Genomic DNA, 25,967 nt, shown 5'->3' with positions numbered 1-25,967 from the left:
TGACACATCATTGAGGTGCTAGAACTTTTTTCTTGATTTTTTTCAATTGGTTTAAAATTTGGCTGTACTGTGATCCTATTATAGGTTGAAAGGAACTAAGATCGGAACGCTGCGGGGTTGGGGGGGGGACCGGGTTAAGGTAATAGTATCGACTACTGTATGGATCCTCTGGTATGGGAGAAAAGATTTGTTGCTCCTGGGATTTCTGCGAAGCTAAACAAGAATGTGTTGCTTGAAGTTGTCAATAAATACTCTACTGTCATCTTCCAGCATCAGTTTATCATTTCATTTATTATGATTCAAATTTGTATTCAGGTAGCATAGCCTGGCCTCAAGTCAAAACTGTGCATGTTTTAGGCTAATCCATATGGTTTCTGCAGCAGGATTAACAAGGAGTGGAAAGGCTTTTGTGTAAACATAGGGTTGTATTGATTTAACTAATCAGTTGATAAACCCAATATAGTTAAATAGGTCCACACTAGGGGGTTGCATCAAACTGTACTGGCAAAAAGATGCGAGTGTCGGTATAGTTATTTTGTAAATGTATAGAAATAGTGAAGATCCTCAGCTGGTGTATGTTGTCATAGCTCAGTTGAGTTCAGTGGAGCTAAGACAATCTACAACAATTTACACCAGCCGAGGATCTGCCCCATAAACTATACTGATATAAGCACCTGTATGCTGGGATACTAGTGTCCACTACCTGCATCCCACACTACTGGTTTCTAAACCAATATAGTTGAATCGGTACCAAACCTGTGCAGAGGAGTCCAAAGTTGTTCTATTCTAGATCCACGTCACCTGACCCTTGAAAACAGTAAGGTGACCAATGTGAGGGTTCGGGGGGGGGGGGGGGGAGACATGACTTTATCCTGTAGTATGAAGATAAAATGAAACCGCTTTAAAAGAACAAGTGAATGGACGAGATAGCCATATACATTGCGAATTTATTGATCTCTCCATTTTAATTATTTTTTAATTCTACTGTCTCAGAAAATACTGACTAAAAGATACATTGTTAAGAAGACATTAGGAGGAGAAATAATTCTTTTGTCTATCCTGCTCTACAAGTAAAATTGTAAATAAGTTGAACTGCATGTAGTTTAAATCTAAAACCGTATTTTTTTTTAGTGGTATAATTCATATATAGCATTTTGTATTATTGCAAAATATTAAGGGAGACAGTGTGCCCGCTGGCTAAAGCATAGGTCTGGGAATCAGAAGATCTGCGTTCTAATCCCTCCTCAGACACTGACTTGTGTGATGTGGGACAAGTCACTTAACTTTGTGTCCCAGATCCCTCTAGTATAAATTGGCATAGTACTGCAGACTTCAATGTAGATGAATTAATTTACAGCAGCTGAAGATCTGGCCCTTTTTAACTAAGTCCCACTCATCTAAAAAAGTGAAAAAATAATATAATACCTATCTCATAGAAGTGATGTCAGTCTTAACAAGTTACTTTTTGTGAGCATTCTGAGATTCTCATTTGGAAGGTACTGTGTTATTGCTGTATTGTGTAATTGCTGTGTTATTTCTGACTAATGCAAACTGGAAATATATACTGTGAGAAACATATACTGTGTGTCAGAGACTGACAAATGGAAGGGGAGAGGAAATGACTAATATTCAGCTTAATGAGACAAAGTCAAAAGAGGAATGATAATAATATATCAACAGCAGAAGGTGTTCAAGTCAAAGAGAGTGAGAATAAACCACTTAGCACCTACCCCCCTGTAGCCAACTTCCCCATCACATCCATTTATGTACCAAAATTCCCTCTATGTTAAATGAGGGATCCAGTTGTCAGTCCAAGTCTACAAACTCAATCAACGTCTCATTCTGCTCATAACTACTCCAGCAGTTTTTGAAACAATCTAATCATCTAGTCCTGACAGCTTGATTGGTTGCTCCCATTGTGACACTTCCTGGGGGTACCCAGTTTTGTGAGACACCATGCTACCACCTACCCTTAGCCTGAGGAAGCCACGTCTGTGCCTTCCAAGAGTCAGCTCCCCAACTCCACCAGCCACAGGCAACACAAGCAATCTCCTCTTTTTCTCCTAGGCCCCACGGTTACTCTACAGGCTAGTGATTGGCACACACCAACCCTCGAGCCCTTCCAGTGTCTCCCTAGAGTGTCCAGTCCCTGGTCAACTGAACACTCATAGTATTTGTAAGTTTGCAGCTTCCAAAGAAACAGGAAAGCCCAGCGTACCGATTCCACTTCATATCACTGCGCCACTTAACACACAGCACTTAAATAAGCTTATACCTGGTCTCACTATAAATGTATAACAAAGCACAGAGATTCAAAGCTGTAGCAAGTAGATATATTAGGAAAAAAATGGTTGCATATAAAATTAAAATCATCACACATTCTAGAGCCTAGAATTAATTAACAAGATATACTCACGTCTCATTGTAAAATATTGCTCACCCAAAATCCTTGCAGCAGTTTACCACCTCACTGGCTGTGATCTTCCTTTCATGCACTGCTTTTATTAATCTGTAGAGTAACAGTGGGGCCCACAAGGTCTAAAGGAGAATGATTGTGTTGCCTGTCACTCATGGAGCTGTCCAAACTTGTCTGTGGCAGGCACAAACAAGGCTTCTTCACACTAAGGGCAGGTCATAGCAAGATGCCTCACAACCCTGAGCACCCCAGAAAGTGTCTCAACCATACAGTTTAACATCTTGTTCCATCTTCTGTGCCTTGACTAGTAAAGTGAATGGATTGATAGCTGATGTCAGTGCCTAGCTAGAGTTGTCTATACTGTTTGTTCAATTTATTATTAATTTTTAGGTCTGTAACAATGGGTTGAAGGCTGTACAAGAAACAAAATGAAGGACTTCCCTCCCCCAAAGAGCATATAATCTAAGGCCCTATTCATGACAGTATTCTTGTTCAGGAAAGCAGTTAAGCTTATGCTTAAATTTCAGCATGAGCTTCTATGCTCTCCTAAATTGGGGCCTAATAAAATTCCTGAAATATATTGTCTACTACTGTCAATAAACCACATGCACCCAAAGAACCTTGACTAGAACATTGGTCTTACAGCAGCAAAATCCCAGGTCTCGGTCTCTTCAGCTAAAGGAATCATCTCCCTTTGCTGGGAGCTAGGGAAGGACTCCCACGTTATCTGCAGTGCTCAACCTTTTTCCAATTAAAGAAAAAAAATCTTACTGATGTGGACACAGTGGTGAAATGGGGACAGATTCATGGATGAATTTTAAGTGGCAAGCCACAATTTTTATTAAACTTAAACATGGGGATGGGTACTACCCACCCATCTCCCGTACTCTCCAACCCCAGGCATTTAATTGGATCAAGGGCGGAGGTTCCAGACTCCTACTGTATAATCTGTAACTCGGGATAGGTTTTCCTCAGCCTATGCCCCTCAGGACTCAGCTCACTCTGAATCCTTCCACCTCCCTTCTCCCAGCCCTGTGAGAGGGACAGATGGTGCAGAGGGGTGGGGACCTAAGCCCTCCAGGGCTGCAAGGTCCATCACCAACATAGCAGGTTTTTTACCTCAGGGCACCTTTCATGTTATCCTTTTAACTACATTGGAAACCAGTTGCAAATTGCAATGAAGTAACAAGTCAGCCAAGTACCTCAGTTAGGTGCCAAGTGCATTGCTACTTAACCTACTGTTTCTTGAAGGTGCTGTGAGGAAGGGGAAAACTCCCTGTTCTCTGCCAATTTGCCCATGATAGAATAATTTCTTTCCTGATGCCCAGAGAGGTGATTGGCTAGACCTGCAGCCACTGAGAGTTTGGATTCTCATTGCTAGTTCAAGATGGGGCTCACGAATGGAGCTGAAATGGGCTCCACATGGCTCCCCACCCTGGGTTAAATCCTGGGAACTGGGGAATGCTGGCCATTGGGTGCTAGAGCTTCCCTGGGTGGGTGTGGTGGGGGGGAAGCTACTTGGTGTACCTCACTTAATCCTTGCTGCTGAGACTATCCCCTTTTACGGCAGGCCCCTTCAAGTTCCCCCATCCACTGAGGTGGGTGGGTGGCATTTCTCTTCAAAGTTCAGACTTCGGCTATCAATCTAATATTCTCTGGCTTTCTCATAATACCGTAGCATATATGATCTAGACCTAATGGCTACATTTAAGGTCACTGAGACATAGATTATGGTGAATTTGAAAGCAGTTCTGACTTCTAAAATCTCTGGAAGTTCCCTTACTAAAAGATGTTTGTTCAGTAAAGTACTGTGAATGCCAACGTAAATGTTACCTTTCACACTTTTGATCCAAGTCTTCCGACTGTTAATAGGAGGTAAGTACAGAGAGTAAAATAGAGTTCAACATTTTTCTGTCAGCTGTCAAAATGTTCTCAGAGGCTTTGACTTTTCATAAAATGGGGACCTATAGGAGATAATGTAAAACTGAATGGTTACATAAGTGAATTTGACCTCATTTTTTCATGTTGTACAGTACTTGTCAGCTAGACTTGCACATATTTTATTCATATGCTCATGATTCATATATTTATCAAAATGATAAGGCCAGCTTGTTGCTTTAGGACTTACTGGTATTGGTCACTTTATTTTTATTTCTACCAACCAATTTCAGAGTTTTCATACTTGACTACTGTGAAAATGTCATAAACAAGTATTCTCCCCTAAAGAACCAGAGAGCTATACTTGAACAGTAATTAGCTAGAAAAGTTTAATTTGGACAAGTATACCTTTATTGTCAATATGCATTGTATTTAGTGGGGTTGAGAGAAGACTTGGATTAGTCAGGGTATTGCTGCACACAGAATAATATGAATTCTATTAATACATTTAATGTAGAAAATACTGATTTTGCTTTTCTAAATTGGTTCTTGAAATAAAAGTTAATTTGAGTGTGTTTACTAATGCTTTGCAAGCTCTGTGAAATGCGTTTAGAAAAATATATCCACATTCTGTGTAATATGCCTTCAGTTGTTCCAACATGTAATAATGTTAGGATTAGTGCATCTTATATTCATTAACAAGAATAAATCCCCTCAGATTTTCTTTTATTTTTTCAAATAATTCACTTTCATTACTTCAGCATGTTTGTAGAAACATTAGTTTCTGGATCAGTGTGAAACTATGATAACCATGGTGCAACTATGATAATTTAGAGATGTCCAGTGTAACAGATTGGTTAACAAACTACCATAACAAAAGAAAACAGTTACCATATAAGCTAAAAAAGCAACACCAAACTGTTTGAAAATGATCAGTTTATGAAAAGTTTGTTGGTGTATTGGTAACTAGGTGGAAGTGCTGAGTTCAAGAACAATTTGGTATCTGGTCTCATATTTTCAAAGCTCACTAGGAGAATTATCCATACACACTCACTGATTTCAATGGAGTTGTGTGGTTAAATTCCCTAGTCAGCTTTGGGTAACACAGTGCTAGGCCTCAGGCAGAAAAATGTTTTTAAACAGGAATAGTAGCTAAAAGTGCGTGTGCGCACACACACACACACACACACACACAACCTGCCTAAAACTTCACAAGTCTAAGAATGCACGCGTAATGTTTTTTCCCTGTAGGCTCCCTCTGCATAATAAGCCTGAATGGTCCCATTACACTTAGGGTGAAAAGTATGATTAATTACAGTACACCCATTGCACTAGCTAGGATCTTATTGGCATGTCAGCCAAAAGAAGATAACATATAGACTGAAACTGCAGATTTATGATCTCACTGAGAATATGATTGTTTGTACTGTGCAGGGAGAGAGCTTGGCGATTGTATCAGGTTAGAGAAGACAAAGTTTGGGAGCATGGAAGGTCTGTAGAATAGCTCTTTCATACCACTGAGGGTTTTCTAGCATAAAATCTGACAACCTAAAAGGAATAAGGAGATCCCCAAAACAAGCACTACAGTAGTAATACGTTTGACATGCTGATCCCACAAAATTGCATCATCACAGTGACAGAGGATGTGGAAAAAGCTAATGTACTCAATGCTTTTTTTGCCTCTGTTTTCACTAACAAGGTCAGCTCCCAGACTGCTGCGCTGGGCATCACAAAATGCAGAAGAGATGGCCAGCCCTCTGTGGAGATAGAGGTGGTTAGGGACTATTTAGAAAAGCTGGACGTGCACAAGTCCATGGGGCCGGACGAGTTGCATCCGAGAGTGCTGAAGGAATTGGCGGCTGTGATTGCAGAGCCATTGGCCATTATCTTTGAAAACTCGTGGCGAACCGGGGAAGTCCCGGATGACTGGAAAAAGGCTAATGTAGTGCCAATCTTTAAAAAAGGGAAGAAGGAAGATCCTGGGAACTACAGGCCAGTCAGCCTCACCTCAGTCCCTGGAAAAATCATGGAGCAGGTCCTCAAAGAATCAATCCTGAAGCACTTGCATGAGAGGAAAGTGATCAGGAACAGCCAGCATGGATTCACCAAGGGAAGGTCATGCCTGACTAATCTAATCGCCTTTTATGATGAGATTACTGGTTCTGTGGATGAAGGGAAAGCAGTGGATGTATTGTTTCTTGACTTTAGCAAAGCTTTTGACACGGTCTCCCATAGTATTCTTGTCAGCAAGTTAAGGAAGTATGGGCTGGATGAATGCACTATAAGGTGGGTAGAAAGCTGGCTAGATTGTCGGGCTCAACGGGTAGTGATCAATGGCTCCATGTCTAGTTGGCAGCCGGTATCAAGTGGAGTGCCCCAAGGGTCGGTCCTGGGGCCGGTTTTATTCAATATCTTCATAAATGATCTGGAGGATGGTGTGGATTGCACTCTCAGCAAATTTGCGGATGATACTAAACTGGGAGGAGTGGTAGATACGCTGGAGGGGAGGGATAGGATACAGAAGGACCTAGACCAATTGGAAGATTGGGCCAAAAGGAATCTGATGAGGTTCAATAAGGATAAGTGCAGGGTCCTGCACTTAGGACGGAAGAACCCAATGCACAGCTACAGACTAGGGACCGAATGGCTAGGCAGCAGTTCTGCGGAAAATGACCTGGGGGTGACAGTGGACGAGAAGCTGGATATGAGCCAGCAGTGTGCCCTTGTTGCCAAGAAGGCCAATGGCATTTTGGGATGTATAAGTAGGGGCATAGCGAGCAGATCGAGGGACGTGATCGTTCCCCTCTATTCGACATTGGTGAGGCCTCATCTGGAGTACTGTGTCCAGTTTTGGGCCCCACACTTCAAGAAGGATGTGGATAAATTGGAGAGAGTCCAGCGAAGGGCAACAAAAATGATTAGGGGACTGGAACACATGAGTTATGAGGAGAGGCTGAGGGAGCTGGGATTGTTTAGCCTGCAGAAGAGAAGAATGAGGGGGGATTTGATAGTTGCTTTCAACTACCTGAAAGGGGGTTCCAAAGAGGATGGCTCTAGACTGTTCTCAATGGTAGCAGATGACAGAACGAGGAGTAATGGTCTCAAGTTGCAGTGGGGGAAGTTTAGATTGGATATTAGGAAAAACTTTTTCACTAAGAGGGTGGTGAAACACTGGAATGCGTTACCTAGGGAGGTGGTAGAATCTCCTTCCTTAGAGGTTTTTAAGGTCAGGCTTGACAAAGCCCTGGCTGGGATGATTTAACTGGGAATTGGTCCTGCTTTGAGCAGGGGGTTGGACTAGATGACCTTCTGGGGTCCCTTCCAACCCTGATATTCTATGATTCTATGATCACAAAATTGTCTTGCCAGAGTTTTCTGGTAGCAAACATGCCATTGACTCTATCAATAACATTCTGTCATTTGTAACTTCATTATCATCTGCAATGGAAATTTCTGTAGAATGAATACAGCTACCACTGCCTAAGAGAAGAAATTGTTCAGTGGGCAAATGCGATCAGCAGGGTGCTTCTAATGACTAGTGCATCATTGATTTCCCTTTCTAGTAAGTACCTGCTGCACATTCATTTTCTAGAAACTCTTAATAGCATTTGGGAATTTGGAAACTAACCACAATATTGGTGCAGTTGGATGGCTGATTATTTCATTGTAACGAAGTAATATTTTGTTATTACAGTTTGCTTGTTTGGTGCGTAGCTCAATCAAAGCCTTCCCTCAGCCCCCATCATTGAATATGTTGTTTTACCAGAACTCCAAGTCCCTAGTAATCTGAAGAGAAAGAGATTAAGACAGAAATCTGAATTCAGATTCCTTCATAGCAGCACAAATCCTTATCAACAGGGCATCAAGTTGACCTGATAAAACAAATCTTGTGCATTTTGTTCCTTAAGTATTTTTTTCTTTATAATGTAGGAGTTCAGTTATAGTAATCAGAAGGCTTTTGTGAGCAAACCAAAATGAATAAAAGCAGCATGAGTGAGATTTGTTGTGCTCTATATTTTATTGCCAGGAAATGCCCCAAATCAGTTGATTGTTGGATTCCAAATAATAATCTCATAAATCGCTGTTGCTTACAAAACGCTATACAGGTATGCAGCACTTTACAAAACACACAGGCCCAGATTCTTTGCTGCATCCAGTTTATGCAGGGTACAGATGAAAGCAGGGACCATCAGGGAGCCAGATACTGCTCTCCGATTCTCTGCCTGTTCTTGGGCAAAAGGACATTTCAATCTGTGCCAGCTGTTTTTGGTTCCCAAGAGATATTTCATGAGCTGGGGATTGGTGTAGTACTTTGTTTCCTGATCAGTACCTGGGCCTGCACTGCTCCAAATCTACATCTACTGGGAGCTCTTTGTTGCTGGGGTATAGCCAGCTAGAGGTTCAGGACCTGTCCCTGCTTCCTTTGCATCATTTGAGTTGTGCAATGGGAGCAGAACAGGGCAGAGAATCTACCCAATAATTTGGACAGGTCTATCTGTTCAAATGTAATTGGACAGATACAGTTCAAATGAAGGATGAGCAAAAGGGCTGGCAGCAAACAGACCATACTGATTAGCAATAGAAAATTAACTGATTCCCCCCCCCTTTTTTTTTCTTTTTAAATTCAGACAAATGCAAATGGTCATGTAATACATTTGTTTATGTGTACTAGTTATTTTCACATTATATTCTTTGGTATTATGGTGAAAATTACAGGCCAAATTCTCTGCTGGAGTAAATGAGTTCAGCTCAAATGAAAATCCCATTTACCTCAAAATTGAGACCAATCAAAGAAAGAACAGAAATGAAGGATTGTTGATTGTGGCTGGTAGTTGTCAAGTTTTTATGTAGTAATAGTATCATTTATTTAACATTTGTATATCTCAAAAGTCTATATAATGTTATACAGAGAGGCGAGAATTGTGTATATATTTATGTGCCTAAAGATGCAGATAGGTATCTAGTGGGGTTTTCAAAAGCCTAAGGTGCCTAAGAAATGCTGAAAATCCCACTATGTGCCTATCTGCATCTCTAGGCACCTAAAAATCTTTATTAATCTGCACCCATGGCCTCTGCTCCAAAAATTTTACTATTAATAGCTAAAAGAGCTAGAAACCTTGGAAAAAGCAGTAATGTACTAGATGTGTGTGGTTTGCCACTGTCCTCTACTGGATGGAATGTCATATTTTTCAAGTCTGAGTGATTTACTATTACTATTTATTATTTCAGTTGTAGCAGCAGCCAAGGGTTCATACCCTTGGTTCTGCTACGGAGCTCAAGCCCATCTTAAATGGTCATTGGACAATTCCTACGCTGTGGGGAAATACTCCAACATTACAGAGCTCCTGTATTAGCAGTTTCTATTTACCTCCTTCCCAGATCTGGGTGTGTGGGAAGGGGGAGGCATGTCTGGGGTGTACCTACGCCCCACTGATTCCCACCTTATGGAACAACCCCTTGTAATTGTGGGCAGCTGATGTAATATATAGCAACTGCCCCAAATGATTATGTTGGACGACCAGAATGGTCACAGTAGCCCTGTCAAGGTTCCTCCCCCACTCTGAACTCTAGGGTACAGATGTGGGGACCTGCATGAAAAACCTCCTAAGCTTATCTTTACCAGTTTAGGTCAAAACTTCCCCAAGGTACAAAATATTACACCCGTTGTCCTTGGACTGGCCGCTACCACCACCAAACTAATACTGGTTACTGGGGAAGAGCTGTTTGGACGCGTCCTTCCCCCCAAAATACTTCCCAAAACCTTGCACCCCACTTCCTGGACAAGGTTTGGTAAAAAGCCTCACCAATTTGCCTAGGTGACTACAGACCCAGACCCTTGGATCTTAAGAACAATGAACAATCCTCCCAACACTTGCACCCCCCCTTTCCTGGGAAATGTTGGATAAAAAGCCTCACCAATTTGCACAGGTGACCACAGACCCAAACCCTTGGATCTGAGAACAATGAAAAAGCATTCAGTTTTTTACAAGAAGACTTTTAATAAAAAATAGAAGTAAATAGAAATAAAGAAATCCCCCCTGTAAAATCAGGATGGTAGATATCTTACAGGGTAATTAGATTCAAAAACATAGAGAACCCCTCTAGGCAAAACCTTAAGTTACAAAAAAGATACACAGACCGAAATAGTTATTCTATTCAGCACAATTCTTTTCTCAGCCATTTAAAGAAATCATAATCTAACACATACCTAGCTAGATTACTTACTAAAAGTTCTAAGACTCCATTCCTGGTCTATCCCTAGTAAAGACCAGCATATAGACAGACACAGACCCTTTGTTCCTCTCCCTCCTCCCAGCTTTTGAAAGTATCTTGTCTCCTCATTGGTCATTTTGGTCAGGTGCCAGCGAGGTTACCTTTAGCTTCTTAACCCTTTACAGGTGAGAGGAGCTTTCCCCTAGCCAGGAGGGATTTCAAAGGGGTTTACCCTTCCCTTTATATTTATGACAAGCCCCAAGAGTAGGGGGGAGTAAAGAGGGCAAAAAGTCACAATTTTCTCTGTCAAATCTCCGACTGAGCTGCACTGAGTGGAAAATTACTATAGCCAAGGATCTGGCTTAAAATCTGTAGTGCTGAGGATGAAACACTTATATTCCAATAGTTAACAAATATTCTATTCTGCCTAATGTGGTAAAGGCTTGTTTTGTAGCCAAATACACAGGTTCTATCTTCCAGTGTCTTATGTATGCAGTATTGCTGGCAACTGTAATATCAGTAAGTACAGTTTATGATCCATGTATCTGTTATAGTACCACATGTGCCTATTTGGGCCCTGATTTGTGGAACTATTCATGTGCTTAAAGTTACACATACACTTTACTGAATTGTGGCTTTAATTCCAAGTAGCCCAGACTTTGGAGTCTGATAGGATCAAGGAAATGAAAAGTTGGATGCCATCCATCCTTAGCCTGTGGTATTTTGTCTATATATCTCAGTACATACCTCTGAATCTCAGACCCTTGAAATACTTAGCCTCAGTGGGGTAAGTCAAGGAAGAAATTGCAGATTTATTTTCCCTTTCATTGGTTTTCAGAACCTCCCTGCTATTTTAGTATAGTTCTCTCTTTCAAATGTATGTGTTTTACATGTTATTTCTGCCACAAACTCTACTAGCCAGATTTTTAGATATAACCTTTCAGGCTTTCTTGAGTTTATCAGCAGCAACTATCACTATTAACTGATGTAGTTACAATATCAGATACAGTCAGTCATGTTTGGTGTGCAACATACTGCAATTAAGATTGGCTTTTTCCAGACAACTTGTAAGAGATTTTATTATTATTTATCATATCCCTAAGTGTTGGATCTATAGCATCCGTTTAATAATAGACAGCAGTTCCACAAGATGTGTCCTTGGAACGATGGTGTTTTCTCTGCTTGTACATGATTTACAATTTTGCTTATAATACCTACCATCAAAATGTATGCTGATAACATTCTCATTTATCGTTATGACAGATCCCAAGGGTCATTACCAAGTTTGCTTGAAATACGTTGTTAAAACTGATTTGTAGAAGCTTTAAAAAGAATAAATTATGCTTGTGAGGCTGCAGATAATTTAGCAAAGAACTAGTATTTGTATTATCTGGACTTTCATTTTGATAACTTTCCTCCCTGTTTTTGTTGGGCTGACTTCAGACTCCAAGTACAGAAAGCTGTTTGTGTGTATAAAACCTGTTGCAGATAAAACATGATGTGAATGAGTTACTGTGCCAATTACTAATTAAAGATTTAATCACAAAAGTGCTTTTAGTTTACCTTTGCTACTACTGCCAAACCCAGCCCGATTGAAATTGAACTGCTAGCCACTGGAAAGATAATTCAAACATATTTGTACTATATGCAGTCTTAGGCAAGAATACTTGCACTTGTTTGTTAGAGATTAAATAAAATGTATAAGAATGAAATGTTAAGATGCAGAGTTAAACTCACAAAGTCAGGAAATGCAAAAGTTAAGGTTCCAACAACATTTCCCACATCCTCCTGCATTTCAAATCCATGCAACATTTCCATGCAACAAATCCATGCAACATTTCATACTTTTGTCATTTCTGCTCTTGTCCTGTTTAAAATACATGGTTAGAATTTTTTAACAATTTGAAAAATGTACTACTTTCATATTTCAGTATATCCAAAAAGGGATGACAGGGTTTTACTTAAACTTACCAAAATATTTCTTTTCAAAGAAAGACAAAGTATGGAAAATGTCAACCGGAAAGGTAAATATTTTGGAAAGTTTTTTTTTAATTATAACTGTTTAATAACATAATAACTACACTTGTATTTCCACCTCCAACAAGGACAATCACTTTTAGACTTCTGGCTCCCCAACCATCACCTCTCTTGGGCAGAGATCCACCTCTCTCTCCCCCTCCTGAAACCAGAGTATTTCCAGGATGCACAGATCCCTGTCTACACTGAGTTCCCCAGCAAGTCAGATTGCCTAAGTAGGACTGCTCAGGTTTCTCCTCAGAGGTTCTAAGCAGCATAATTGCCCACAGTTTTAAGGTACCACACAACCACTTCTAAGCAAGCATATTTATTCTTAAGGTAAAAGCATTATAGAAACATATTAAAATAATAAAAGAATATGCATGCAAGCTAATAAGCTTACCAGAGATCATCCCAACTCCAAAAAGTGTTCTGGCAGGAATCAGTCCTTGAAACCCTTTTTATCCTTCATGATATAGTCTGCACAGAGCCCCACTGTAGAAGATCAGCTAGCATTGTCTTCCTGGAAAAGGAGAGCTCTGCTAGCTAAACGTTTTCTTCTTGACTGTATAGATACACATCCTTTTGTTCTTGTGAAGATCCTTCAGCCCTTTCCCAAAGGAATTTCATTCTCTCTCATTTTTGTCTTGTACCCAATAGTTCTAACTGGTTTTGTCCCCCATCTTTTAGGAATGTCTCCCTTCCTATCTTCCTTCAGTTACTGTGTGACTCATTCATTTTCATGGTTTTCCATTTTAAGAGATTTATATGGCCATCACTGGCTTTTGTTCTCCTTAGAAGCCTGGTACAAAGTGATAGAGGATAATGTCTAGGCAGGTTTTATGAGTCCTCCCTATGAGCAGTTTACCTAAGAACACAAGTGAAATGTATTCATACAAAAAGTACGTAAAAGTTCTGAAGAGTAACCACACTATTATTAGTCACATGGCTAAATATAGCCATCTGTCACACATACTTTTCTATGGTGTTAGTTATCTACAGTAAATATTTGGTTACAAAAATCCTTCCTAACCCAGATGACTGCTTTATTCCTTATTTGTAAGGGTGGAGATGAATTTGGATTGTGTTCCAGCAGCATTGCTGGAATGGGCTTTCTAAAGCAGCAGGAGGAGACTCTACCTAACCCCAATTAGTTTTCTTTTGTATAGTCTGGGTGATTGTCTATATACGTGCACACACAATAAAGCAATTAATGTAATAAGAAAAAATAGCAAATAAGGGCTCATAATCAAAGTTTTCTTTTGTGATTTTTTTCATTCAAAAAAAGCTAAGGGAGCATTTCAAGTTAGTGTTTTAAGTGGATTTTGTATGTGCAAAATTTATTTTTCATCAACATGTAACAGATCTGAGATTTACACAAATTTGCATGTATTCTCTTACAGCCACAAGACTGAATATCTATTTTTTCCTTCCAAAATGCATCCATTAGTTTGGTCAATCTGTCCCCCATTTCTGGATAATTAAAAGAAAACTGACAATATAATTGAGATTGTTAACCCTTGTGAAGCTTGATATTTTGTGAGCTCCATATACTGTTCTCCGGATTTGCAAAACTAGTTAAAATTTAACGTATCATTATTTATAACAATAGTGTCCAGGGACCCCAATCAGGATCAAGACCTTTGTTTCTGGGTATGTTACATCATGTGCAAACATGCTGTAAAAGACACTCTATACCCCAAAGAGATTATATACTAAATAGAAACTTTAATTTTCTGTAATTTAAAGCCATGGAAAGGGTGATTCATTTTAAGAAAATGCTGCTAGCTAATAGTAAATTGTGTTATATTCTAGGGATAGAGAAACACCACCCAAAAGCTAGACGCAACTAGTTGGCCATGTACATGCTGCCCAACAATTATAGAGTTTGAGTCATGATTTCAAACCTGTGATTTTAAAGTGGCTTTAAAATTAGGAAAATCTAGTTCTCTCATCCCTAAATATAATAAAGCATATATGAAGTCTCTACAGGAACATTGTTATCGAGGAGGTCTGAAGTGAAGCTATGTTAAAATTTCTATAAAAATAACACATCTACAAGTAATGAAATTGGCATTATAATTCTATAGAAATTGTGCCTTTTAAGTATTGTCTATAGGTCCCGCTCATAACTCTCCCATTTCTGCTTTTTACTGGGGGGCCAAGGGCAGAGTATAGTGTTTTCTCCAGGACCTTCAGCTTGAATGCTGCAAGTTAAATAACTTGCATAGGATGTATGTCTCATAAATAGTATAGTATTTCATTTTCAAAACACAACCATGAATCACAAATATTTACCACTAAATAGTAAATGCTCATATACTATGCTTAGTTGAATGAGTTACATTTCATTTTTTTGTATATTATATCATATTAATATAATTTTTCTGTTATTCATTCCAGACACAGCATTGTTTTTTCCATCCTTCAGTGGGAACTCTTATTTAGAACTGCCTTCTGTAACATCTGTATCCGAGAGCCAGATTGCACTGGGGCAGGAACCAAACAGAATTACATCTATATACTTGACAGTGAAAACAACTGTTTTAAATGGCACTATCCTTTACAGTGAGTACCAGTTATACTTGAACCTGCAGTAGCAGTTTAATCTCCTTCTGCTCTTATTAACTTCAGTGTAGATCCAGCTGGTGTGTCCTATTCAATGATCGAATTACTCATTAAAATGCAGTAGAATCCTTTTGGTTTTTTAATACATGATGCATTACTAAATTGGGGCCATAGTTCTTCCTGTTATTCTGAAAAGTTCTTTAATTTATTACTCATTCAGCAGAACATAACTTACAAGTGAAAACGCCGCTTATGACAGGGAAGAACACAGCAAACGTATGACTCCAATAATATAGTGTTATAGCTATAAAACACAAATGCTGTGGAATTTTCAAATAATTTATTACGGGGTGGCAGCTTCTTCACAGTTGGGTTGCGACTTGCTTCCCATAATAAGTCTGATCTTGGTCACAGTGTCATTAACTCTTGCAAAGTTATAATAAATTCTGCAATGTTGTGGTATTTCAGAAGGCTGCTTGTGATTTCATATTATTGCATATCTGCCAGCAGTCCCCAAAGGCTACTGTTCCAGTCTGTATGGATGGACTTGCTGTCATAGAAGGGCATTGTTCACTACCTCCTTCGGTGTCTCATTTTCTCCTTTGCACTGTTTTGTGTGTGTAGTCAGCTGGAGTGAGCTGCTGAGACAATACTCCTTCCACCAGACAAGAGGAGAGAGGGGCTGCCTCCTCACTTCTTTTTGTGCATTTTGTGTATTTAGGGTGGACCTGTACATGCACACAAAAGGGAGTGGGGATAAAAAAAAATCAGAAGGTTTAAAAGCAGCTATGATATTTGTCATCTTACACTCCTTAAACTCTCTTCATATCCGTGGTTGTTAGGAATTTTCACTTAAAAAAGCTTGGTGGGAAAGGATTCCTTAGTCCATGCTCTTTTGACCAAGAATTTGGAGCAGGGTACCATGTGGATACTCTCCCTTTGCAACAATTTCTTAGGGGCTGGCCTACATACAGAACTTGTACAGGTTTCACTTAAATCATTTTGGTTAAACAGGTGCAACTTTTGTGTGGACTCTTTTATCTGTCCAAAACTAGTATATTGGTTTAGCTGAATATGTACATTTACAGGCAGAAGCTAAATCAATATAAGTCAGGTTTAAACTTCTAGAAGAACCTCCAAATGGCCACAGACAAAATTGGCTCTGGTTTTATTAAATTGGCATAAAATAACATCTTTATATTGGTACAACTCTGTGTTTAGACTAAGCCTTAGAACTTGGAGGCTGTTTTTTCCATCTCTGGGACATTCTATGTGGAAATTCCCAAACAGTGTAAGACTCAAGTGATCTAATTTAAAACAAGATTTATTAAGAATGGAAAGAATCAGATTGAAACAAAAGAAATATTTTGCATAATATACCTATTCATATACTTTCATTAAAGTTACAGACCTGAGGCCTGGCCTATGTACCAAGTTGCACCAACTTAACTAAAGCTGTGATTTTAAAACAATTGTTAATTTTGGTGCAACTTTGGGTGTGGACACTCTGATTTCAATTTAAACCTGGCTTAAAGGGCTTTTGAATACAGACTGTTATTTTTGATTAACTATTCTTGACTAACTCTTGAACATGCTTACTCTGGAATAAAGGTGCCTTATTTGTGTTTACCTTAACCTACTTTTCAAAATTTAGCTTGCCCCAGTAAATTTACTGTGGCAATCTAAACAGAAATAACCAGATTTAAACGGATAAGTTTAAACAAGGATTTGCATCACTTTAACTAAGTCAATTTAGCTAAGGCAGTGCAAATTTATGCATAGATAAGGTCTTACGTTTCTAGTTAGCACGTTGTCCCATTCTGTCCTCTGACCTAGCCTATCAGAGACCTATCTGTCTGTCTTTCATGAGGATACAGCATGTCTGACGCACTACCTGTGGCTTGAGGACATTTTTGCCTCAACCTTTTAAACTATATAAGTCTGTGATCATTCAGATTTAAAGGTATTAGGTGTTTGTTATAAAATCAGGCAGTCCTTCCAGTGAAGGTTTTTACAAAGATGTTCTCTCTGAGGATGTTATCACCACTTCCTATTATATGTCATTGTATGTTTTTAAAGGCATTCGCTATTACAATCTGTCTCATCAGGTAAACAGGTTTGGGGAGTGCCGTTTTCCCTCTTGTTTTCCCTCTTCCATATTTTCTTTTAAAGGTAGATCTACCAAAGTGGGGGCTTCTAGGGCTTGTCTTTACTGTTCCACCATTTGAAGTATGAGGGTGTAAACAAAATGTTCACCAAAGTGATCTGTTGTAATTCCCCCATGTGGCTACTGCGGGTGAAAATTAAAAAGTTCCTAGTTTGCATTAAAGTCCACTTTAAACAAGACTAAATTAATGTGAACTAGGAACCCTTTAGTTTGCACCTGCAGGATCCACATAGGGGAGTTACAGCGGAGCACTGTTATTTGTGCCCCTGTAGTGTGAACAATGGGCAATATAGCCCTCCTTTACAGTGCTCCACACTCTGTCTGTCAGTTGCTGGAAGAAATCCTTTTTGGATCATAGAATCATCGAATATTAGGGTTGGAAGAGACCTAAGGAGGTCATCTAGTCCAACCCCATGCTCAAGGCAGGACCAACACCAACTAAATCATCCCAGCCAAGGCTTTGTCAAGATGGGCCTTAATAACCTCTAAGGATGGAGATTCCACCACCTCCCTAGGTAACCCATTCCAGTGTTTCACCACCCTCCTAGTGAAATAGTGTTTCCTAATATCCAACCTAAACCTTCCCCACTGCAACTTGAGACCATAGCTCCTTGTTCTGTCATCTGCCACCACTGAGAGCTCAATCCTCTTTGGAACCCTGCTTCAGGTAGTTGAAGGCTGCTATCAAATCCCTCCTTACTCTTCTCTCTGAAGGCTAAACAAGCCCAGTTCCCCCAGCCTCTCCTCATAAGTCATGTGCCCCAGCCCCCTGATTATTTTCATTGCCCTCCGCTGGACTCTCTCCAATTTGTCCACATCCTTTCTGTAGTGGGGGGTCCAAAACTGGATGCAATTCTCCAGATGTGGCCTCACCAGTGTCGAATAGAGGGGAATAATCACTTCCCTCGATCTGCTGGCAGTGCTCCTACTAATGCAGCCCAATATGCCGTTAGCCTTCTTGGCAACAAGGACACACTGCTGACTCATATCCAGCTTCTCCTCCACTGTAATCCCCAGGTCCTTTTCTGCAGAACTGCTGCTTAACCAGTCCGTCCCCAGCCTGTAGCAGTGCATGGGATTCTTCCGTCCTAAGAGCAGGACTCTGCACTTGTCCTTGTTGAACCTCAGCAGATTTCTTTTGTCCCAATCCTCCAATTTGTCTAGGTCACTCTGGATCCTATCCCTACCCTCCAGCAGATCTACCTCTCCCCCCAGTTTAGTGTCATCTGCGAACTACAATACTTTAATGTTTAAAGGAGGGTTATTAATATTCCTGTGTTAACCTGACAGACAGCTCATTGTCTGATTTGTATCTCAGTTTAAATAGAGGGGGCACAAATAATTCTTAGACTTCAACATAATTTATGTTGCATTTCTAATATGCATTACTGACAGATTGAAACTAATCTGGCAGTGTTTAGAAATCTCATGATTCTTCTTCAAGTGCCTTCTGCATATTCCCACCCATGGGATGTGTTTGCTGGCAGAGAACTACAGTCCAAGCACAGACAGTAAGTTCAGAACTCTGTCTATCCTCTGTCATCTCTATGATTCTGAACACACCAAGAGAATGTTTTGAAAAGCATAGCATTCAACGCCTCAGCTCCAGCACTGACAATCACTTTGTATGCTTGCAAGAGAAAATGGGGACTGCACCTCGACCGTCTGTTAATTTGGGCCCACTGGCATTATCAGGAAAAGACATTACATACAAATGTACTAAAGTTGAGAGCTATCTGTCTAGTTCTCAAATTGTTTCCACCTCACATCCAGAGCCAAATAGAGCAAGTCATCACAGACAACGTGGCAGCAATGCATTTACCTGAACAAACAGCGAAGAGCTCACTCATTACAATTCTGTAAGGAGGCTATCAGCTATGGGACTGGTGAATCCACTATAACTTCTACCCAATTATCTTTCACTAAGAGGCAAGGATAAAGTCACAGCAGATCAGGTCAGTAGAGATATGACACAGTTGCACAAATCATCTCTAAAGGACTCAGTAATTCAGGGTACTCAGTAATTCAGGGTACATTCAACTTTTGGGAACTTCTGGACATAGATCTGTTTGCCACCAGGCAGAATACAAAATGCCCTCATTTCCACAGAACAGTGGGCAAGGACAAACTGTCCATATCAACACATCCCTTCTGAATTGGGGGATGGGCCTGTTATGCTTCCTTGCCTCCCCCACCCATTTCCTCTTCTACAGAGGGTGATACAAAAGATAAGACATGATGGGACCAGGGTAATTCTAATTCCTCCCTTATTGCCAAAACAACAGTGGACAGACCTTATTCACCTCACCAACAGGATTTACAAACATCTACCAGTGATGCTGGACATAGTGTTCAACAGGATATGAAGACTGGTCACCTGGACTCTCTCACTAGCTGCATGTGCTATTGGACTTTAACAAACTTAGAAAAATCTTGAACTTTAGAGGTGTAGCATGTTCTGGTTAATTCGAGGAAGCAATCAGCCAGAAAGTGTAACGAGCATAGTGGTGTAGGTTTGTTAACTGGATCTCTGCCACATGTGTCCATCTGGAAAATTATGTCAGTATGAAAATTGGTCAATTTATGAATTTGCCAGGGTGCCTGTTAGATTTTAAAGCTGAAATCTAACAAACTAGGTTTGCCAATGTATAATAGAATTCAATGGGATAACTCCTGTGTATTGAGTCCAGGGAGCTTAGCTTACTAATTTAATGCTGGGTTCTTTTAACCTGGACATTTTTTTCTCAAATCAGCATACTTGCTTATTCTTAAACCAACCAACAATTTATTCACTCACCCAGAACCACATTAATATACAATGACCAGCTAACGTTAATATAGAAACAATCTTTCAAATGTAGACACAACCAGTTGAGGCACAAACCATGTCAATGAATAATGTAAATTACCAAGATTTCTGATTAATTTGCTGATATATCTTGCTGAAGTCCAGGTGTATTATGTCTACCACATTCCCCCATCCACCAAACCAGTTACCCGATCAAAGAAGGAAATCAAGCTGATTTGGCATGATTTGTTCTTAATAAATCTATGATGGCTGCTAATAATTACCCCTTCATCTTCCCGGTATTCACAAATTGAATGTTTTATACATAGCTCTAGTAGCTTCCCAGGTATCAAAGTCAGGATGACTGGTCTACAGTTCCCCAGCTCCTCCTTTCCCTTCTTTTTACAGATGGGCACTATGCTAGCTCTTCTCCAGTCTTCCAGGACCTCTCTTGACATCCATGAGTTTGCAAATATTATTGCCAGTGGCTCCAAGATTTCTTCAGGCAATTGCTCAGGTGAATAGCATCCATGGAGCAGGTCCTCAAGGAATCAATCCTGAAGCACTTACGTGAGAGGAAAGTGATCAGGAAGAGTCAGCATGGATTCACCATGGGAAGATCATACCTGACTAATCTAATCGCCTTCTATGATGAGATTACTGGTCCTGTGGATGAAGGGAAAGCAGTGGATGTATTGTTTCTTGACTTTAGCAAAGCTTTTGACACGGTCTCCCACCGTATTCTTGCGAGCAAGCTAAAGAAGTATGGGCTGGATGAATGCACTATAAGGTGGGTAGAAAGTTGGCTAGATTGTCAGGCTCAACGGATAGTGATCAATGGCTCCATGTCTAGATGGCAGCCGGTATCAAGTGGAGTGCCCCAAGAGTCAGTCCTGGGGCCAGTTTTGTTCAATATCTTCATAAATGATCTGGAAGATGGTGTGGATTGCACTTTCAGCAAATTTGCGGATGATACTAAACTAGGAGGAGTGGTAGATACGGTGGCAGGTAGGGATAGGCTACAGAGGGACCTAGACAAATTGGAGGATTGGGCCAAAAGAAATCTGATGAGGTTCAACAAGGATAAGCGCAGGGTCCTGCACTTAGGATGGAAGAATCCACTGCACCACTACAGACTAGGGACCGAATGTCTAGGCAGCAGTTCTGCGGAAAAGGACCTAGGGGTGACAGTGGACGAGAAGCTGGATATGAGTCAACAGTGTGCCCTTGTTGCCAAGAAGGCCAATGGCATTTTGGGATGTATAAGTAGGGGCATAGCAAGCAAATCGAGGGACGTGATCGTTCCCCTCTATTCGACATTGGTGAGGCCTCATCTGGAGTACTGTGTCCAGTTTTGGGCCCCACACTACAAGAAGGATGTGGAAAAATTGGAGAGAGTCCAGCGAAGGGCAACAAAAATGATTAGGGGTCTGGAACACATGAGTTATGAGGAGAGGCTGAGGGAACTGGGATTTTTTAGTCTGCAGAAGAGAAGAATGAGGGGGGATTTGATAGCTGCTTTCAACTACCTGAAAGGGGGTTCCAAAGTGGATGGTTCTAGACTATTCTCAGTGGTAGAAGATGACAGGACAAGGAGTAATAGTCTCAAGTTGCAGTGGGGGAGGTTTAGGTTGGATATTAGGAAAAACTTTGTCACTAGGAGGGTGGTGAAACACTGGAATGCATTATCTAGGGAGGTGGTAGAATCTCCTTCCTTAGAAGTTTTTAAGGTCAGGCTTGACAAAGCCCTGGCTGGGATGATTTAATTGGGGATTGGTCCTGCTTTGAGCATGGGGTTGGACTAGATGACCTCCTGAGGTCCCTTCCAACCCTGATATTCTATGATTTTATGATTCAACCCCACTGATTTGAATTCATTCAAATTGGTCAGAAGATCTCTGATGTGGTCTTTACTTATCCAGATCTGCATCCCTTCCCCTTTATTGTCTATGGCAGAGGTTCTCAAACTGTGGTCCGCAGACCACCAGTTGTCCGTGAGTTCCATTCAAGTGCTCCATGGATAGTTCCCTCTAAGGTGTGCACCTGGGCCACCCACCTAATTAGTGGAGCCATGCAGGCGTGGCTCCACTAATTAGGTGCCTGGACCCTGGAGAAGATGCACATGTAAGGTGAGGTGGTGGCCTTGGGGGGAATAAGGGGTACATGGGAGGGGGCAGTGGGGTGAGAAGGGAGGGGGTCGGAGGAACTTGGAACATGCAGGGCTGCAGTGGCCAGAGAAAGAGGTGACTTTCCCCAGCTCCAGGGCTGTGGCTGCCGGGTACAGATGGCCCTCCTTCCCAGCCTCAGCTCTGTGGCTGCAGTGGCAGGGGAGAGACCCCCTTCCTCCTTCTCAGCCCCAGCTTGGGGGCTGCTGTGTCAGAGTGGGGGAGACGGCACAGCCATTGCATTCGAAAGATAAGACTACTGATATTAAAATTTGAGTTCTGTGCTTTTATTTGTAGAACAAAAAAAGTTAATTATTAAGTTATTTTTATATAGTGTTTTTATCGAAAGCGCTTTACAATAGTTAGCTAATGGTACAAATTGCATTTGGAAAAATCATTAAGTGGTCCGCTGAGACCCTCAACAATTTTCAAGTGGTCCACAAAAAAAAAAAGTTTGAGACCCACTGATCTATGGTAATTTCACTAGTCCTCTGGTCATACATTGTTTTTTTGTGAGAAGATTGAAGCAAAGTAGTCATTGAGCAGCTCTACTTTCCTATCATCTTCCCTCTGCTGCTTATACTTGGCTTCAGGGGCCTGGCCAAGAGTGCCACCAGAAGAAACAGTCAATACTTTTCTCCTAGTACCTGAGCAAACTCACTCACCACTATTCCCACCACTATTCTCTGGAAACATTCTTGATCTAAAATAACACATGTACAAACCTAACAAGAAGGGAAGATGGCTGGCTGATATCACTATGGGAAAGAGTTTAATATTTTGAGTTGACAGTAACTGAATTCCTTGCTTTCAAATGTTTGGGAGTTCTGGAAAATTAAACTTAATTTATAATTTTGTGTGGTTTTAATGTTTTCTGGCTTTGGGAGGTTCTCGTGTTTATTTTTAAAACAAGTCATATTCATGTAAGATTTGTAACATTCTGAGTCAGTGACAGGTGCTGTCATCTTTAAATTCCATTTAATAAAGCTTTTTTCATAATTTTAGTGTCTGTACTGCCTGTAAATATGAACTGCATTAATATATGCAAACATGGCATTGTATTTTTGAAAGGTAGAATCAACACTTCATTTGGGGCTAGATTGTACCTTTAGGCATAGCCCTCTGTGAGGTTTCAGAGTAACAGCCGTGTTAGTCTGTATTCGCAAAAAGAAAAGGAGGACTTGTGGCACCTTAGAGACTAACCAATTTATTTGAGCATGAGCTTTCGTGAGTTATTACCAGCAGGAGAGTGAGTTCGTGTGTGTATTGGGGTGGAGGGGTGAGAAAACCTGGATTTGTGCTGGAAATGGCCCACCTTGATTATCATGCACATTGTAGGGAGAGTGGTCACTTTGGATGGGCTATTACCAGCAGGAGAGTGAGTTTGTGTGTGTGGTTTTTGGAGGGGGGGTGAGGGAGTGAGAACCTGGATTTGTGCAGGAAATGGCCCACCTTGATTATCATACACATTGTGAAGAGAGTGGTCACTTTGGATGGGCTATTACCAGCAGGAGAGTGAGTTTGTGTGTGGGGGGGGGCGGAGGGTGAGAAAACCTGGATTTGTGCTGGAAATGGCCCAACTTGATGATCACTTTAGATAAGCTATTACCAGCAGGACAGTGGGGTGGGAGGAGGTATTGTTTCATGGTCTCTGTGTGTATGTAATGTCTTCTGCAGTTTCCACGGTATGCATCCAATGAAGTGAGCTGTAGCTCACGAAAGCTCATGCTCAAATAAATTGGTTAGTCTCTAAGGTGCCACAAGTACTCCTTTCCCTCTGTAAGGGGTGCTCTGTAGCTGTGCCATGCCAGGAAGAGCACTGGGAAGCGTTTATGACTCAGGACCTTCCATGATCCCTCCTACTGCTGGCCCATATAGCATATTACTCTGGCCAACGCCGTGTGCTGACTGGCCAGTGGGGTGCAGCCAAGATTCTACCCACCTACCTCCCATCCACTTTCATGGGAGTATCAGGTATGCAGTGCTTGCTTCCCCGTTGCACCTGGAACTGAGAAGCTGGGAGGTCACGCAAGGGAATGAAGTGACATACCCTTCTGTGTAGCTGTGTACAGCTGGACTACTGTCTGGCCCATGGTAATCAGCAGGATTTCCATTTCAGTTTTAACAACATTTGTTATATGAAATTAAGCAGTTATACAAAGAAAAACCCTGGCATTATCAAATATGTTGGTTTCTGAAGAAATTCTCAATCTGCTTTTCCTTTACATGTTTTTGTTCACTGCAATGTTACATGTCAGGCAAGAGCCAAGCTGGCTTGAGAATTAATGAGCTCCTTTAGAGCATTGTGGTGTATCAGTGATGGGCATTAGCATGAGTTTTCCAACTATGACAGAGGTTCATTTGGACTGTGGGTGTTTTTGGCTTCTTTTGTTTGTAAGAGGAAAGTGTCAGAACTTAAATACTTTTGACAAACCAAGAAAGTGGCATGTGTAAGTTTGTATGGTTCTGTGTGGCATGCAAAAGCAGGTAATCAAATCAAGAATACTGATCTCTCAATTGTCTTGAGTTTTTTTTAGTAGCTAGTTCACATAAATCTACAATCTTCCAACAATAGGGGAAAATGTATGCACACGGTCTTGTGATATTTGTATATATGATGGGCCTGGGTCTGGGTCTGATCTCACAGATACTGATTTTTACACCAGTGTAGCTCCAGTAGGCCTAACTGTACATTCAGTTACACTGTTTACAATGCAGGATTACTCCAGAGTGGAAAGTTATAATGGATTTACACCAGTGGAGCTGTATGAGCAAAATATGACCGATTGAATTTAATGGGGTGATTCTTGATTTACATAGTTCAAAACCAGGTGCAATGTGTTATGTGCAGTGCTACTTTAAAATAAAACCCATAGTCTTCCTCAGATGATGATAAAAGAAAAGGAGGACTTGTGGCACCTTAGAGACTAACAAGTTTATTTGAGCATAAGCTTTCGTGAGCTACAGCTCACTTCATCGGATGCATTGAATGCATCCGATGAAGTGAGCTGTAGCTCACGAAAGCTTATGCTCAAATAAATTTGTTAGTCTTTAAGGTGCCACAAGTCCTCCTTTTCTTTTTTGCGGATACAGACTAACACGGCTACTACTCTGAAACCTTAGATGATGATGTACTTTTAACTGAAACAAAATGGTGTTGAGCAAATTAAAATAGCTTTCAGTTTTTGATATCAGAAGGAAATATTAATGTTCCCAAATCTGCATTTGACCCAGCAGTGGGTCTTTGTCTGGAACACAAGTACATATGTATAAATGATGACAGCGTCTTTCTGAGCCATCTGTAGAAACTAATGTTTTTGTCTCTTACCCAACCATGAAATTTAAAAGCTGGTAGCCCACCATGAAATTTAGAGGCAACAGTTCAGTACATACGAGCTCTAAAGAACACTGACAGAAAGCAAAAACATAATATTTTTAAGCTGCTCACAAAAGTGATTTTATGGTTCTCCAGTTTTCCAGCTACACAGAACTGGCAGGTATACCTTTGGGACAAAGATCTTTCTATTTTTCAAATAAATGCAGATAACACAAAGAAAATTAGTAGGTCTTGTGAGATATATATATATATATATATATATATCAATGTGATATATGCCATCATGTGCCAGCAATGTCCCTCTGCCATGTACATTGGCCAAACTGGACAGTCTCCACGTAAAAGAATAAATGGACACAAATCAGACATCAAGAATTATAACATTCAAAAACCAGTCAGAGAACACTTCAATCTCTCTG

The 25,967-nt window shown here is 40.6% G+C and overlaps 1 protein-coding gene across 1 annotated transcript in view; it reads left to right on the top strand.

Moving 5' to 3' along the window:
• The window catches only part of EYS (eyes shut homolog), a 1,492,075-nt gene that overhangs the window by 1,190,283 nt on the left and 275,825 nt on the right, over positions 1 to 25,967 (top strand). Inside the window, exon 35 of the mRNA XM_084624916.1 lies at positions 14,927 to 15,095. Within this exon, the coding sequence (XP_084481042.1) occupies positions 14,927 to 15,095 (169 nt within the window). The remainder of the gene's footprint in view (positions 1 to 14,926; positions 15,096 to 25,967) is intronic.

Source organism: Lepidochelys olivacea (assembly GCF_965140295.1).
Source record: "Lepidochelys olivacea isolate rLepOli2 genome assembly, chromosome: 3".
Taxonomy (NCBI): Eukaryota; Metazoa; Chordata; order Testudines; family Cheloniidae; genus Lepidochelys; species Lepidochelys olivacea.
This window is presented reverse-complemented; position numbering and strand designations above follow the sequence as displayed.